The following is a 17,196-nucleotide window of genomic DNA, read 5'->3' as shown; positions in this document are numbered from 1 at the left end:
AAATTACTATAAATTTCTAGTGAAATTATAAAACTTAATTAAAATTGGAAATCTCGTTTGTTTTGGGATAATTCACCTTTTTTAAAAATATTTTTATGTACATACATTTATATGATCTAAAAACAAAATAAAAGTTCATTACACAATATTATCTGTGTTATTTAGTTCTTTTTTCAATAATAAACAATGCATACAAAAAATATATATATAAAATATATATATATATATAATATGTATTTAATAATCTTCACTGTGAAGGAAATACATGCTTAATGAAACGCACTTAGTTTATAATATCCCTCGGTAGTCTGCATATATCACATGACTGTCGATCAGAATTATTCAGGAAAGTGCAATGAATACATGTCCATGATTCTGCATGAGCAGATGCAAAACCATTTCCTACATGACCTGATACAGCAGAATCAGAAGAATTGCTGATAAGTTGCTCCAACGTGGCCCATACATCTGATCTAGACCATTCGATCAATGCTTGTGTATCATTAATTCTTAGTGCTTCTAAAAGAGGACCCATTGAATCCTAAAAATATTTTAATTAAAATATATTAAAACATTAATATTTATATTAATATAATTATTAAACTATAATATTTATTAATATAAATATTAAACTATAATTACTTTCATTGGAAGCATTTCCATTGTAGCAATATATAACAGTACATGGAAATCAGCAATGGATTCACGAAATTGTGAAGGAGTAAACTGTCTAAGATATCTGGACAATGAATCAAAATCTTGAATATGTCCATCAATTAATCTGTTACCAACAGGAAATTTTGTAATCCCTGGGATTGATGTGAACGTGTTCAATGGAGTTAAAGGTGTGGAAGCCGGTACATCTAGTAACAAGTATTCCACAGGTAGTGGACGGGCTAATTTAGAAACTTCGTTGCCATAGTTGTCTTTTTCCTAATAAACAACACAAAGGAAAAAATTATAATGAAATTATTTACATAATTAACATACATTTTTACGTATAAAAGTGAATTACAATTTTTATTATTATTTAAAAGAAAATTTTCAAAATAATCAACTCATTTTGAACTCAGTCAAAATGTAGTACCTACGAACCTATTAAGATGATAATCCATAAGTTGTCTTATATTAAAACACTCTATTATTATTATAACATTAGAATAATCAATATCAAATCCATTATACAAAATTTACAATTATATTTTAAAAATAAAATTAAATATATTTTTACACAACGAAAAGTTAGGGATTTCTTTTGCTCTCTGGAAATAACCTATACACTTTGAAACATGCATCATTATAGAAATTATAGATATAATTTTGAATCCTTAAAAATCATATAAACTAAAAAAACTGAATAAATAACAAAAAAAAAGGACAAATATTTCTTACAGAAAAAAAATATTAATAAACATATAATTCAGTATAAATTTGAGAATGTATTAATATATAACAAAAGGATGTTCAACCTTATAATACGAATAGGCCATATGAAGCGAGTTGTCGTGGGCCATATGTATTTTGAGTTACAAAATATTTAATTATTGATTACAGGAATGAATACACGCATTTTCATTTTTATAACAAAACTTTTTATTTATTGTAAAGATACATTAAATGATAAATTTGATCATTTAATTAAACATTGAATATGTACTCTTAAACAAGGGCGTATTTGAAGGGGGCGAACGGAGCATTCGCCCCCATGACTATTTTTTTTTTTAATATAATATATTGATTTATTTAAAAAATTTAATGTATAAATCATTAAGAATATAAATTGCTAGTCTAACATTATAATATGTTATCATTATTACAGGAACATGAGCTGTAGGTAATGAACTGTAAATTATTTTTAAGTTTGTATTGAAGAAAAATTAGTTTCGTCCCCCCCCTCATAGTCTCAATTAAAATACGCCCTTGCTTTGAAATTATATAAAATTTTTGATATGAAAAAATGTTATTATAACATGTTGAATACTAATAGTTTTTATAAACGATAGAGAACATCGATTAGGTTTTTAAGTTATATGAAGTGATGAATTACTATAACCAAAGTTTTTATGTTATATTGATTATATTAATATAAAATGTAAATAATTATTCAAGGTTAGAGAAACATTTAGATTTTCCGTACCATTCCGCATGTAAATTTACTAAATTTTTCATAAAATAATTAATTCATCTAAATACGATATTGTATGTCCCCCTTTACATACAAAATAATATTATACATTTATAATGGTACGGCGTGTAAAATCATTTTTTTTTTTTTAATAGTTATTAATTAATATAGTTTTACTTATAAAAAAAAACATGTTAAATAGCTAAATAATAAAGGTATAATTGCTTCAAAAAAAAATAACTCAGTAAATTTTGTAATTCAACTCTTCAATGAATGTGAAGATCAACATAAATAATAATTTTCAAGAATCCTGCATTTTTAAAATGCATTAGAATTATATTATTTTAGAGTAAAAAAATACTATCTATGAATATTATATTGAAATTAGTAATTACTATCACCAACATAATTTTTGATACTTTCATAATTCATATTAATTCATATTGAAGAAAACCCACTTAAGTACCTCGCAAGTAATCTTAGTTTAATAAAAATATTTAAAATAATGTACACGTAGAGCACGACAAATCCTCGATTAATATTACAATAAATTATGAACTTATAAAATTTCCATCTAGGTAAATGATGTTAAAGAATATATTTTATTTTAATGGTCCTTTTGAATGGAAAATATATTCATTACAGTAATACAGAAACAGACATAGTGCTCCAACATCAATGGTATCCGAAAGAAACTTATTTAAAAATAGTCGTAGTCCAAAAAAAGATTAATTTATATTTTAAGAGAATGATAATATGTAGTTAAATAAATAAATAACATTCTTGGATATATCCGGTGAAAGATTAATTTTGAATTATCCTCATGTCCGTAATGAATTACCAAAAACCCCAACAATGAAGCAATAATAATACACCATGTCTAATAATAACATGTAAAATTATAATCCAATAATGTGGCTATTTGTAGTACGAACCAATATTTATTTAGTTTTTATTGATTTTTATTGCCATCAATAAATTCGTAGATAACATTTTCTATATTTTGAAGTTTAAACGTTGATGCTGTAGACAAAGTAATAATATATAGTAAATATGAAAGCACTTGCCACTAAAAAACGATCAGGAAGTCAGCAAGGATAAATATAAGATTCTGAAAAACGAACGGTACATTTTTTAGCACTAGACAAGTTGGTACTGTGTGGATACCCCCTCTAAAAGTGAATGAAGCGAATAAAAGTTATTTACTAAATTATTCCAAATCATGAAAAATAGAAATAAATTAACACAATTTCGGAAATATATGATATCGGGCGTGCGGAAATGTCAATTACGAGTTATAATTGCTTTCTACAACGTGGAGGCAATCGATAAACCGTATTAAGCATTACAATTACTCATTGATTATAGTATTGTTAAATCATTAATACAATAAAATTATATTATTTTGCTACAACACTTCTGTAATCTGCGGTAACCATTAGATCACACGCTCAACATCATACACCATATGGTACACCATCATATAAGTAATGAAACATGACTGTACAAGAAGAATGAAAGACCGATACTTGACTTCTACCATCGCCACCACATCACTACAACAACAATACTTTCAGCCACGCTCTCCGGTTTCTTAACATCTACGAAGGCGTTGCAGTGGCAAGTGGCTAAAGTCGACCAACAGTATTGTCCGTCAAAATCACATAATACAACTTATGTAAATATAAGTGACGTTCAATGTTTTGACCAGAAAATCCGATAGCGGTAAGATACACACGTGAGGGGGAAACAAAAACAAACATACGACGTTCCGGGGGTGACGTCACTCGTCAAGGTCAATGGCTATGGCGGCGGCCGCCGAGGGACCCAAACCCCCCCGAGCAGTAATAAAAATAATAATAATAATAATAAAATGACAGTACTGAACCAGCCCAAACGCGGGTCAGGTTGTGTCGCACTGAATACGGCGGCGCTCCGCTCGGGAAGCGTGGGAGAAAACTTCCGTCGGGCAAGAGCTCCGTCGAGCTTACATACATATTATATACGTGAGTGAGGTGGTGCGGTGCGTGTGTGCAATCCATTGGCGGCGGCGGCGTTAGCAGCGAGGCTAGGGGTCGATCCTATTAAGATGGCGATGGTGGTGGTGGCGGTGGCGGCGGCTGCTGCACCGCCGCGAGCGGGCAGCATTTGTTGTGCCGGGTGGTGGTACACATTTGACCGTGAATTGCAGCCGCCGCGTCGATGCAGCCATAACAACGAGACACGAAATACCGTACGCGAACGAGTTTCCGCCGGTAACGTTTTCTGCTCGTTACGACGACGACGACAATGCATACGATACGATTTCACGTGCTCGACAAAGCCGTTTTTTATGTCGAATAATAATGATGATAATAATAATAACAATAATATTATTACAAAGAACATATTGTACTTGACATGCGTAATACATATGCCAGGTGCTATTGGAGGCTTGTTTTTCGTTGTACGTTAGTACTCCAAATGTGTAAATAGGGTGTAATTTTTGTTAGTTGTCTAGTCGAATGACCGTGAGCCGTCAACTGTTCAAAACGTAGGAACACGGTTAGAAAATAAAAAACCAGTTTTCGAATAGATATAAATATACGTACAATAAGTCTATCAATTATAGGTATTTATTATTGCAATATTTCTATCATATAATATAGTATTTAGCATATGCAACTCAAAAGCATTTCATTCTAATAAATTTTATTATTGTTTTGAGATATTTGGTTTCATTAATTTTAAAAATTATTATAAGCATCCAACATTCGTGTTTGAAAATAAATGAAACTTACGTAGTAAGTTACAAGGTAATAAAAAATTAAAATACATTATGAATTATAATTCAAACTAGAACAATAGTTTTAAAATACGTCATTACATTATTCTTGAAAATAATTTATTTTTAGGAAATACTTTATTGACAATAAAACCTCACGAATAACAAAATTAATTATTCTTTTTGAATTTGAAAACATATTATTCTAAATTTAGTACGGAATGATACGGTGGCCTTCGTCTTTTTTTTTGTACCACATTTGATTCGTTGTATACCTAATTTTTTTGTAATCAATTGAAGGAAAAAATGATAGGTGTCGCCAACAGACACTGTTAACATTGTTATTTTTAATAATTCCGGTGCACATGAATTGCGTCCCATCGATATAGACTTGGGACTATCAATAACAAATGATTACTAACAGTAGAATAAAAATATTGTTTTTTGGTCGTTGTTATGAAATTAGAAGTATGTAAATTAAATTATATTAAAAAAATCAAAAGATTAAATTTAAAAAATTATAAAATCAGTGAACACTTGAACGATACTTTTTTAATGAAATTGTGATGAGTTAACTGGCCATTTTCTAATTTATCGTGTAGTCATCTAGACAACCTGGGATGCAATTCGTGTTCAGCCGATAATTCGATAAATTATTAATGGAAAAGTAATAACAATGATATTTATTTTATTTTTTTTCATAACAAATTTGTAAAGTTAAATAATCAAATTATAGTTTTTTATTATTTTTTTTTTTTTGCTTTAATGGCCATTTAGGCCATTCATATATTTTATTAATACTTAAACATTTTCTAATTGATATATCTAATAGTAATATATTTTAACAATGTTAGATGTAATAATTAATTACATAATTAAATTGAAATTTAAAATCCTAATTAGTATAGATTTGGTTAGATAAATACGAATAATATGATAAACAGGAAGAATGAAAATTAAAATATCAAATCAAATTAATTTAATGTAATCAACAAAAAACTTATATCACCGTTGTAAGCATAAGAATTTATATTTTTTTAATAAGAACTCGTTTAGAATAGTAAATACAATTGTATTTGTAGAATCCTTCTAGTTTTCTTTTATCGAAAGACTTCGAAGAAGAAAATAGAACGAAATAATATTTTTAAAAACATATTGTTGTACGTTATGCCATTGATTACGATAATATAAAGAGTATTCTAAAATAAATAAATATTTGATGTTAAACTATGTGTTCTTGGCGAATACTACAATTCCACGCCTACTCTTCAAATAACAAATTGCATTTTCTCACTTGTCTCAAGTATGCGTAAATAATTATGATACTTATATTTATATGAATATATCATATAGATTTCCAACGGAATCTCTGGGACACACCTTAAATTTGAAAAACTCTACACTACCCAAGACACACGTCACTTATTTATGTTACTTTAACGATCATTTTATCTCTGCGCTATCCTAAGCAGACAAGTGCATGCGGCCGTTCGTACGCGCCATTGCGCAGAGCATAATACGCGCAATACAGATACGAGTTGATCGACGCACGTATAACGTGTAATTCAACACGCGGTAAACAAAAAATTGTCCAATTCGTATATAAAAAAAAATCGTATCGCGTAGTCCGCAGTCACGCCCGACGTGTGAAATCACTTCGGCCGGAATATTTTGTTATAATAACAATAACAAACAACAACAATACTAGTAATTAACCGTCGCGTTAATACAATATACCACCACACGAGCACAATTAATCACGATTCCACCGGCGTCACGTCATGTCACGTAATAACGATACGTTATACATATATTCCATGTGATATGGGAGTCTTGGAAACGCATATTTCGGAACTGTGGGCAGAGGGATGACTAAGATTTAACTTTTTTCACATTTTTTTTCGCTGGACAGCGGCGACGGGGCGTAGGTATTAATGTAAATAGTGTTACGGTAGACCGTGCGTACGTCATGCACTGCCGGCACGGCGTGGCGGAAAGAAGACACGGGGCGGTGAAAAACAACAACACGGCGGCGTGGAGAGTGAAAAAAAAAAAAAAAACCCGAAACCCGGAGCAGCCGCGAGAGTACTGCGTAGTGCGTACTTCCGAAAAACCCGCGCGCGCAGAGAGGGATCGAGACACACTCACACACACACAACACCGGGCCCGATCTGAACCACGGCCGCCGCGGCACCAGTCAGTTACTTACGCACCGTCCGAAGCGATCGCCATGCAACACGGCGGCCGCTGTCGTCGATACCGCCGTAGCAGCAGCAGCAGTTATTGTTGTTATTATTGTTGTTGTTTTCCAAACGCCGCTGACAGTGTCGATTTATTCGTGCGCGACGCGTTTGTGCATAGCGGAAACGTGATGATGACGAGCGAACGACGCCGTCACCGCCGCCCCGATTTTAGTGCTACCGAAACAGCACCGCCGTCGCCGTGCCAAATAATAATATAATTCATACACGTCTCTAGTGCAATAGTTATTACACGATTGATAATAATTATTGGCGTATATAACAATATTATGATATACACCGCGTAAACTATTAACTAATTGTAATTATCGTTTTGACGTTGTCGCCGATTGCCTTCAACGTCCGTCTCACTACCGTCATCGTCGACGTTGTCGTAACTTCCGTCATCGAAAAATTATATTATTATTATAATTATTATTATTATTAGTAATCGAATTATTTTTTTTCTAAAAACCACAAGGTACTACCGAACCGTATCGTCGTAATTAACATTTTAAAAACATATTAAAATATAAAAATAAAGTGCACCACCGGTCATCGCGTTAACCCGCCACCGTATTCATCGCCATTGATAAGTGCATTATGTTTTGATTTTTTACGCGCTCGCTACACGGGACTGTACTTATCAACTCACGCGCGTTTATTACTATTATTATTATTAAACATACTATCGTACATACATATATATGTAACACTGCGCTAATCGTTCGACCGCCTGGTTTTGTTTACATTTCACCAAAGTGTAAGTTAATGTGTCTCTGCACACACCATATGTACAACCTAATTACCTAAATTAATATTTAATTCTTACACTTTATTATTATTATTATTATCATCATCATCATCATCTTATCATAGAAATATAATCAAGTTTTTCTAGTCCACACAAATCATCAATTATTTATGTAGAACACAAATAAAACGCACTTAAACACTACAGTTATTATAAATCGAGTTTTATGTTATTATCGACCACCCTTGACCTTCGCTACTTTGAGTACAGAACTAATATAATGCATGTGTTGTGCATAATACTATGATATTATGTTATATACTTCATGATTATTGATAACTTAGATATATTATTTTATTAAGAGCTTCAAAAATGTTACCATTGTAATATAAATTCTAAACCGTTAGGTATAAATAAGTATATCATTTTTTATTTTTGGTTTAACAATTTTAAATATATACATACATGAATATTTAAGATAATTATATCATATCAAATATAAATATATTAGTTTTAATTATAAACATTATTTTAGCTATGAATTATTTTTATTTCATCAAGTTTTCAGTAAAATTATTTATGAAATTGAGTTTTGTGTAAAATCATAATGGAAGTATAAATCTAATACTAATATTGAGATTTTTTAAAATTTATATACTCATTAAAAATAGTTTATTATAACAGTCAAGTGTATTCGGTACACTGGAAATCGTCATAACTGAATTTTTACTTTAAATATGAAATAAAATAATCAAGGATACTTATTAAATTAAATTGTATGGGATAGTTTTCAATATTCTGATACAAAAGTAATTATATTATTATTAAATACGGTTTATAGATGATGGACACTAAAAAAGATTTTGAGTTTGAAGAACTTATAATTTGTGGCTGTTGTAAGCAGAAATTCAATGACACAGAATTTGTGCCAAAAGAACTCAGTTGCAAACATTGTTTCTGCTTGCGTTGTGTTAAGACTACTATGCTCAAAGGTTTAGAAGTATATTGCATAAATTGTTGGAAACGTACTGAATTGGATGAGCAATCTCCAGAAACTTTACGAACACAAAATTCTATTCTCAGTCTAATCAGACACCTGGCTAATGTTAAAGTTAATAATTCTGTTGATAAAGAACGAAAGGTTAGTCTTCTGGTTAAAGAAAATATCATGTCATTAAAGTTTTCTTTAATTAGGGTGAAAATTGTCATACACATGGAATGCCATTTTCATTTTGGTGTTATAATTGCCAGCAACTAATATGTCGAGCATGCGGATCTCAATCCGATCATGTAGGACACTCTATAAAATCAAATAATGATGCACGTGATCATTTAATTGGTGAAGTAAGTAATCAAAATTATAATTCTATTACACTTAATTGATTATATTTTTATTTTAGGTCCAAGTTGAAACTATTGCTATTGCTAAACTGATGAGTGAAATTCAAAATCTATTTGGACATAAGCGACAATTTTTGTTAAGAGTTTTAGATGCTTGTAATACATTAAAAACCCAAATTGAATTAGAGTTAAATAGTGGTTGGACTCAAAATACAAATGATTTACTGCAGACTAATGAAGCTCTTAATAGTATCAAACCATCAAATTTGCGTACAGATGATTTATATGATTTACAATTATACTTAAATCGATTAGAACAAGTAAAGCAGAAAGTACAAAATAAATATTCTGAGCAATTTGCCCACGGTCAATTTGAGGATATTATATCTTCTACTAACTTGTTAGATTTTGGTATGATTAAACAATCATTATCTTCATTACAATCAATGGCTTTAGAATCATATAAATCTTCAGACTTGGCAAATCCAAACACTCATATTTTTTTCTTGGCAAACTATTGTACAGCACAATTATTTACACAATATGTACTACCTAAACATGTAACACAACTTGTAAATGGCCAGGAATTTGTCAAAAACTCTCCAGGTAACTCGTCTACCACTCAATATACAAATTCTCTTTCTTCAATATCATCCAATGAACCTGTACTAATAACATCACAAAACAGTCCACCGCAGACTATTTTAAATAATGTACCTTCAGTACGCAGTGTTCATACTTTTCCAATGTTTTACTTTAATATTGAAGTAAATGGGACATCATTTGGTCGATTAGTCATTGAAACCAGACCTGATGTTGCACCGAAAATGTCAAAGAATTTTGAAGTATTGACTAATGGTGATGCAAATGGTTGTTCATATAAAGGCTGTTCAATATTTCAATGTTGGGAAGGGGAGTCTGTGATAACAGGTGATTTTGAATTAAATAATGGTCGAGGTGGCAAATCTATATATGAAGAAAGTTACTTCATGCCAGATGACACCAAGTTTCCTGCAGTTCGAGGAGCAGTTGGAATGCGCCGCACTCAAAAAAGACATGATAATATGGGTATGGTTGGATCACAGTTTCGTATAATACTGCAAGAGATGCGTGGTTTCACTGCAATTTTTGGACATGTGGTTGATGGCATTGATCTCGTAGAAAAAATGGCCTCGTTTGGAGATCAAACTGGCAAACCGTCCAAAACATTTGTCATATCTAGTTGTGGTAAAGTGTAAACCCCTACTGGTTTTTAATGTATATTTATACTATATAATCAAACGAGTAGTTTATAGTAATGAGTGAATGTTTTTGTAATTCATTATTGGTCATTTCGATAAATTTTATTTTGAAATTCCCTTTGAAAAGTATATTATTCATATATATTAGTTTAAAATAATAACTGTTATAATGTACCTGTGTATGGAAATTATAAAATAATATAATGGCATTCTAAAATTAAGTCAAGCACAGTAAAATATTTATGTTATTTTATTAAATGTTTACCTCCATATCTTCATTCAACTTATATTCTTAAAAATATACATGAATTATGAGTTAAAAAATAATGTAGTGTTGAGGTATCAACATTGAATTAATTTACTCATCTTTATTTGTACAGCATAAATAATATATAATGTTACAACATTTTTATTGTAATAGATTCAGTCTAATTGGTCAAATATCAATATTGTTGAAGTTAAAGAAAAAAGAAATAAATCACCACCATATGGTCTGAAAATTTACAAATGCTTATAATTGTATTTAGTAATATACAGGGGCGGATTGGCAATTATTTTCAGCCCATGAACAGCAAATTATACTATTTTACCCTTCCCCTTCTCAAAAAAATGCTTTATTTTGCATCAATTTCAAAATTTGTTTAGTTCCTAAATTACTAAAATCTACAATAACTTTACTATAATTATAGCTATAATAGTTTTGGGTAAGTCACATGATTAATCAGTTCCAACTTGAACTTGAAATTTGATCTTAATGCACCTTTAATTATGTATTTATTTTTTTAATAATTTTTATTTATTCTACAAAATAAATTTTTTTTTTTGTGATTATATAATAATATAGAGCAGCCCAAATAAGGACAAGCTCATCGGGAAGATTCCCGATTTCCCGATAGGCCAATCTGCCCCTGGTAATATATATATATATACCAAAAACATGTTTAAGAATAGTATTTTTATTTTAGTTGAGAAATAGAAAGCTTAAATTTTCTATAAATTAAATAGGATTTATATATATATATTTTTTTTGTTTATCAATATTTTGTTTTTCATAAATAAAAATATATTTTCGGTGGGACTTATTTTACTCATTTTATATATAATTTCCATTACCAGATGTAACTAATATTATAATTAAAAAAAGTATTTCAAGACTAATTTAAACAATTTATGTTAAATGGGTTCCAAAGTAAAGTATTTTTTTATTTCAATTATTTTTTAGAAAATATTTTTCGTACGATGAGTATTGAAATTTTAAACATTTAAACAATTTATTTACTAAAACAAAATTTTTACACTTAATATAACCTAATAGTATAAGAAATATCTAAAAATTTTAATGTTTTTGTTAAAAATCAAAAATTATATAATAAAACTAATGACCAGTCTTCATAACATATCAATTTTTGTTTTTAGTAAAAACATAAGAAACTAATAGGCAATTGAAATAATTTACATTTACAATAAAAACAAAAATCCAACTATTATGCTTATTTTATGATATATATGAAATACTATTGGTTGTGGTATAAAGAATTCTCATAATACAGTTTTCATTAAATTCTTTGTGTTAATCATACGTCAAAAAGTGAACATAATAAATATAGTAGTTTTGATAATCCAAATGAGATTAGGGAAAGGGGTCATCTGGATTACCAACGGTCTTTAACGGTCTTTATACAAACATAATCGACTATCATATATAAAGGATGTATGCATGGGAAGCCTAAAACAGTATTGGCAGGTTGCCGTGTTTATGAAATAGACATACGAGTTGCGACGCGAGTTTATAAGACAGAAGTACAAATTGCGGCTTTATTTATCACTTCATATCAGCCTAACAAACAGTATTACCCAGAAGACACCATGAGGAGGTTGGCTAAGTCATCTCACAAAAATGTATTATTATTTTTTTTACTGATGAATAGGTAAAACACATTTTTTGAGTTATTGATTGGGGAAAAACTTAAAACTTAATGATTTAACGAAATCAAACAGCTCTATTTATTTTTGGGCTAGCTTTGTTATCTGTTTCATATTTCTTTTTCACATATTTTTTTTTTTATTCCATTGCTTTTACATTTTAAATATGTCTCAGATTAAACTTCTAGTAACACATCAATATAATTATAGATGTTAGGATGGCTATAGTAAAACAACAAATTTAGTTTGTTAATAACAATATTGATAATAATAATATTAATAAAATTAGATTAGATGAAAAAGTCTTTTGGGCGGCAACTAACCTAATGCTAAAATATTACTAAGTCGTAATTCACTGATCTCCGGACATCATTAATGATATTCCGGGCAACAACTCACCTATAGCCATACAAACATAATCGACAAATTTTATTACCATGAAATAATATGATACATATACATATATATTAATAATAGCGATGCGATAGTTCAGATTACCGCATCTTTTGGATTAGTCTGTCTTCGGATTATCAAGACCCTACTGTACATGCATCGCCTTGTTTTTGTTGATGTATATTATAAATGAAAAAGTATGATTTTGTGTAAAAAGGTAAATTTGTTCTTTACAAATAATAACATTGAATTCATAATAAAAAATGTATAGATTTTTTAACCATATAAAATTATAATAAAAAAACCACTGAAATGGAACAATGACCGAGTAGGTGTTTGACTTACATGGCCACTAGCGATTATGTTTTCTGAACAAGAAAACTAACTACAAAGAAGAAACTTTCAAGACCCAATATGTACTACATAAACAAAATACAAAACTATCATACTAAATAACATACAATGGCCTAAATTACCACAGATTAATAATAAAAAAGGAATATATTTAAATAATTATCTTTAACATTTCTCATATAATAGTCGTTGGCTGATAATAATAAAAATATATAGTAATATATTAATATATACAGATCTTTAAAGATAGCTGATGATAACATCGAAATACAAGTCTTGAAATAAGATATTTGTATATATTTATAATTAAATACATTTTATACTAAGACGACAGTGCTTTGATAACTTGAAATTATGCAAATTAACTAATTTTTAATAACCTAACTTATTTTCAGAAAAAGTATTTTAAATAATTGTACATTTAAAATAGATTATAAAAATATGATGTTTTGTCATACTCTTAATAAAGTTTATAATAAGAAAATCATAGGATTTGATATTTAATTCTAACTTAATGGAATTATATAAATTTTTACATCATACTATAACAATTAAATAATATATATACTTTTTCACTTACCTTATAATATACATCAGGCACATACTGTTTATCAGAAGATTCTCGTACAAAACCCAACTCAGGTACATCTTTAGTTGGTACCAAACAATTATCTTTAACTAATGCCATACATTGATTGGACACACTATATCCTTCCATGTGTACTTGACTTTTTTCATCTCCTATAAATACAAACCATGGTAGTAATAAATATAAACAAATAAATGCTCATTGCATGTTATAGTTTAAATTAACTAAAAACTAATAAATATACAAGACAAGAAGTATGCTACTGAGTAATTCTAATTTTTTTTCTTTCAGCAAGCATATGAAAATGGGAGGATTAATGACATAACCAAGAAGTATAAGGAGGTTCTACTTAAATATCAACAAGTTGAATATTGCCATCAGTAGTTTCACCTTATAGAGTGGGACCCCAGTCACAATAGAAACCTCTATAACCTCTAATCAACTATTCTAACATGAGTTACATAAAAATGATACCTACATTACAACATATACTAATAGATCATATTTATCAAATCCTGGAATAAAGTTTATATTAAATAAATAGGAAAAATAAAAATAATATATTTAAGAACTTAATGAAGAACTTAATTAATGTAATTCAGGTAAAACAATTATTATAGATTATAATATTCTGTATAGTTATTTTATATAAAAAAAAAATTTTAATTCAAGAAATTGAACATTTAAAAGTTAAGAAAAAATATACTTTAAAATTGGTAATGGCGAGAACACTAATTAACACTCATCAATTTAATTTCATACCCGTAACACAGACAGTAATAAATTTTGAGCCAAAATATCCATTTGATGCATAACGGCATGGATTTGGATGTAGGTTTTGAAAGTATCCAGCCATTATACATTCTTGAGCTGATAGAAAATGACTTTTTATATTTCTAACATATTTTACCTAAATGTGAAATAAAAGGTAAGTAACTATATAAAATTATAGTATTAATACCCTTACAGTTCCATTTTGCATGTCTTCAGTTAGAAGATCAGTAAAAATCCAACCAACACAAGTAAGCCCTAAGCATTTGGCCATTTCATTAACTAATTCTTGTTTTTCATCAGGTAGTAATTTAACATGATCTCTTGAACTTTCCTAAAAAATAAATATTAACAGTTAACTATTATTTTAATGTAAAAAAAGTTAAATTTTATATCTAAAATATTGAATTTATAAACAGTTATCTTAATTACTTGAGGAGGTTCATAAATTGCTGCAACTACAGCTCTTATACCAAGCGGTATGTCTGGATGTATCTCATATCGCCCATACAAAAATCCAATACGTTGGTGTCCTGTAATTCTCCAATAGTCCAAGAAACGTTCAACCAATTCAGAGTTTTCAAACATAACATTATCAACATGCCTATAAGTCTATTTAACAAGTAAAAATATATACAATGAATTGTAATATTCAGTGGCATATTTTCTAATTTTTTGTATGGGTTTTACATTTTTCTAAAAAATATACATAAGGTATCAATAAATAATTATATTATTCTAGTATCACAATAAATAAAAAACGAAGAGTTATTTACAACCACATGATATTAATTAATGTTTATTTTCTCTGTACTTTTGTATCAAGTCATTTATGAATTTTTAATTTTTTTTCTTGAGGAGTTCAAGACCCTGATGCTCCCTCCACCAAAAATAAACCACTGATAATGTCAATAAGTATTTTATTTACCTGTCTATTTAGTGTTATGGCTGATGGTTGACATTTTGAACATATACCTTTAGGCCATGGCAAATGACCAGAACAACCTTCTTTAATACGGCAACTTATGTTTTCTAACAGTAAAAATTTCCCTCTGTAATATAAATTTAATTACATTAATTAATATGTACATGAATAGTATCTATAGTAAAATTATTTACATACTTTGCCATTCCAGCAGTCATTTTTCTTAGATATGAATGAAATGATAAATGCTTCATATTTTGTGTTTTTAAATATTCTTCATCATAGGGTTCTAAAGGTGAACAGTGAACACAACATCCATTATCTCCATGGCGGCAACTAAAATTTAAATATATATATATATATAAATTAATAGCATCTATAAAAATATATTTAATGAATAAGAAATAAGTAGATTTTGAAATATTATTTACTATTTTTTGTCTTTAAGTCGTTTAATTTTTCCATCAAGTTTCCACAACATTTTATCTACTTCATCTTCATCTACTTGACTGGTTAATCCTGAGCTTTTCTTTTCATTTAATGGTAATGATGTACTGGATCCTGGTGTAGATACAACTGATGATGAGCGACTCCCATTAGCAAAATCTGCATTTGAAGAGCCAGGAATAGCCCAAATATTATCAGGATCTAATTGACATAAGTATATCTTATCTCCATGCTTCAGGTTTAAACTGCTTAAATATATACTCCTAGATGATTTAATTTCATTTTTACGAGCACGATCAACAAATAATGTGAAACCATAGTTTGTAAGAGAAAACATATTATGAACCTGCAAAAATAATTTTACAATATAATTCTTTTCAATAATTATTATAAATTTAAAAGTTATATATCATCTTAACTAAACATAAAAACCGACAATTCATTTTTTAATATAAAAATATATATACATAAACATAAGGCCTTTAAGTCATTTTTAATGAGTACATTTAAAAGGATGCAAAAAATAATAATTTAAATATAATTTAAAAAACCTTTTCAAATAAATCATAGTTTGTTTCTGTAGGAGATACTTGCACTCTTTTGGTTCCATCTGGAGATTCTACGCGTATTACCTGGAAAAAAATGAAATAACAAAATAAATATTAATCATTAAAATTGTTATGAAGATATGGAATCCACTACCAATTTTAGCCATATTCAAATCAGATAATAAAATTTATTGTTCAATTCTTATGGAATTAAAATGAGTAATATTTAAATGCAGTAGGAAATTAAATGCTGTTTATATATGAGAAACTAAATTTTTATTTAAAAACAAAAATTGAACTTTGTGTAACAAATGTTAATGTTGTAATAACATAAAATTACATAAAGATCTTACTTTAACTTAAAAATAAATAAACAAATTGTTGGTAATTAAGTCCATTATAATACAAAATAAATAAATCATCAACTAAATTAATTTTAGATAAACAGAAATTTGTTTATGAAAAACAATACCTCAGGTAAAGTTATAAACAAAATATTTAAATAGAAAAATACTCAATGACACAGCAACTTTTAATAGAGAAGAATAATTTTAAAACAAAAAAAAATATACATTAAATATATTTCAATGATATTTAATACTCACAATTTGTCCAGACATATCTCTGCAGCATTTATTATTAAGCACTTGTATGTCAACTATGTAAAAGAACTTTAAAGCTAACAATATACGAAAATTATTTTAGAAACAACTAACAAGAGAAAATTCAAAGAAAATTCTCGATATCAGGAATGTAATCGATTCTACCAACCAACGATTAC

At 28.6% G+C, this 17,196-nt stretch overlaps 2 protein-coding genes across 2 annotated transcripts; one reads left to right on the top strand and one right to left on the bottom strand.

Annotated features, from left to right (window-relative positions):
* Nucleotides 1–45: 45 nt before the first annotated feature.
* On the bottom strand, nt 46–17,170 carry LOC112687306 (nuclear protein localization protein 4 homolog). Its single transcript, XM_025559941.1, has 11 exons — nt 17,021–17,170; nt 16,419–16,499; nt 15,852–16,213; nt 15,619–15,756; nt 15,424–15,547; nt 14,928–15,107; nt 14,692–14,829; nt 14,487–14,634; nt 13,716–13,876; nt 643–933; nt 46–541 (listed from the first exon to the last, which is right to left on the bottom strand). Exons 1-11 carry the CDS (start codon nt 17,033–17,035, stop codon nt 284–286), a joined length of 1,896 nt encoding a protein of 631 aa, XP_025415726.1. The 5' UTR covers nt 17,036–17,170; the 3' UTR covers nt 46–283.
* On the top strand, nt 6,971–10,704 carry LOC112687307. Its single transcript, XM_025559942.1, has 4 exons — nt 6,971–7,892; nt 8,725–9,024; nt 9,078–9,227; nt 9,284–10,704. Exons 2-4 carry the CDS (start codon nt 8,725–8,727, stop codon nt 10,460–10,462), a joined length of 1,629 nt encoding a protein of 542 aa, XP_025415727.1. The 5' UTR covers nt 6,971–7,892; the 3' UTR covers nt 10,463–10,704.
* Nucleotides 17,171–17,196: the final 26 nt, after the last annotated feature.

The sequence above is a fragment of the Sipha flava genome, unplaced genomic scaffold (assembly GCF_003268045.1).
Source record: "Sipha flava isolate LNK unplaced genomic scaffold, YSA_version1 339_pilon_pilon, whole genome shotgun sequence".
Taxonomy (NCBI): domain Eukaryota; kingdom Metazoa; phylum Arthropoda; class Insecta; order Hemiptera; family Aphididae; genus Sipha; species Sipha flava.
The sequence above is the reverse complement of the archived record's forward strand: the minus strand, read 5'-3'. Positions and strand labels throughout refer to the sequence as shown.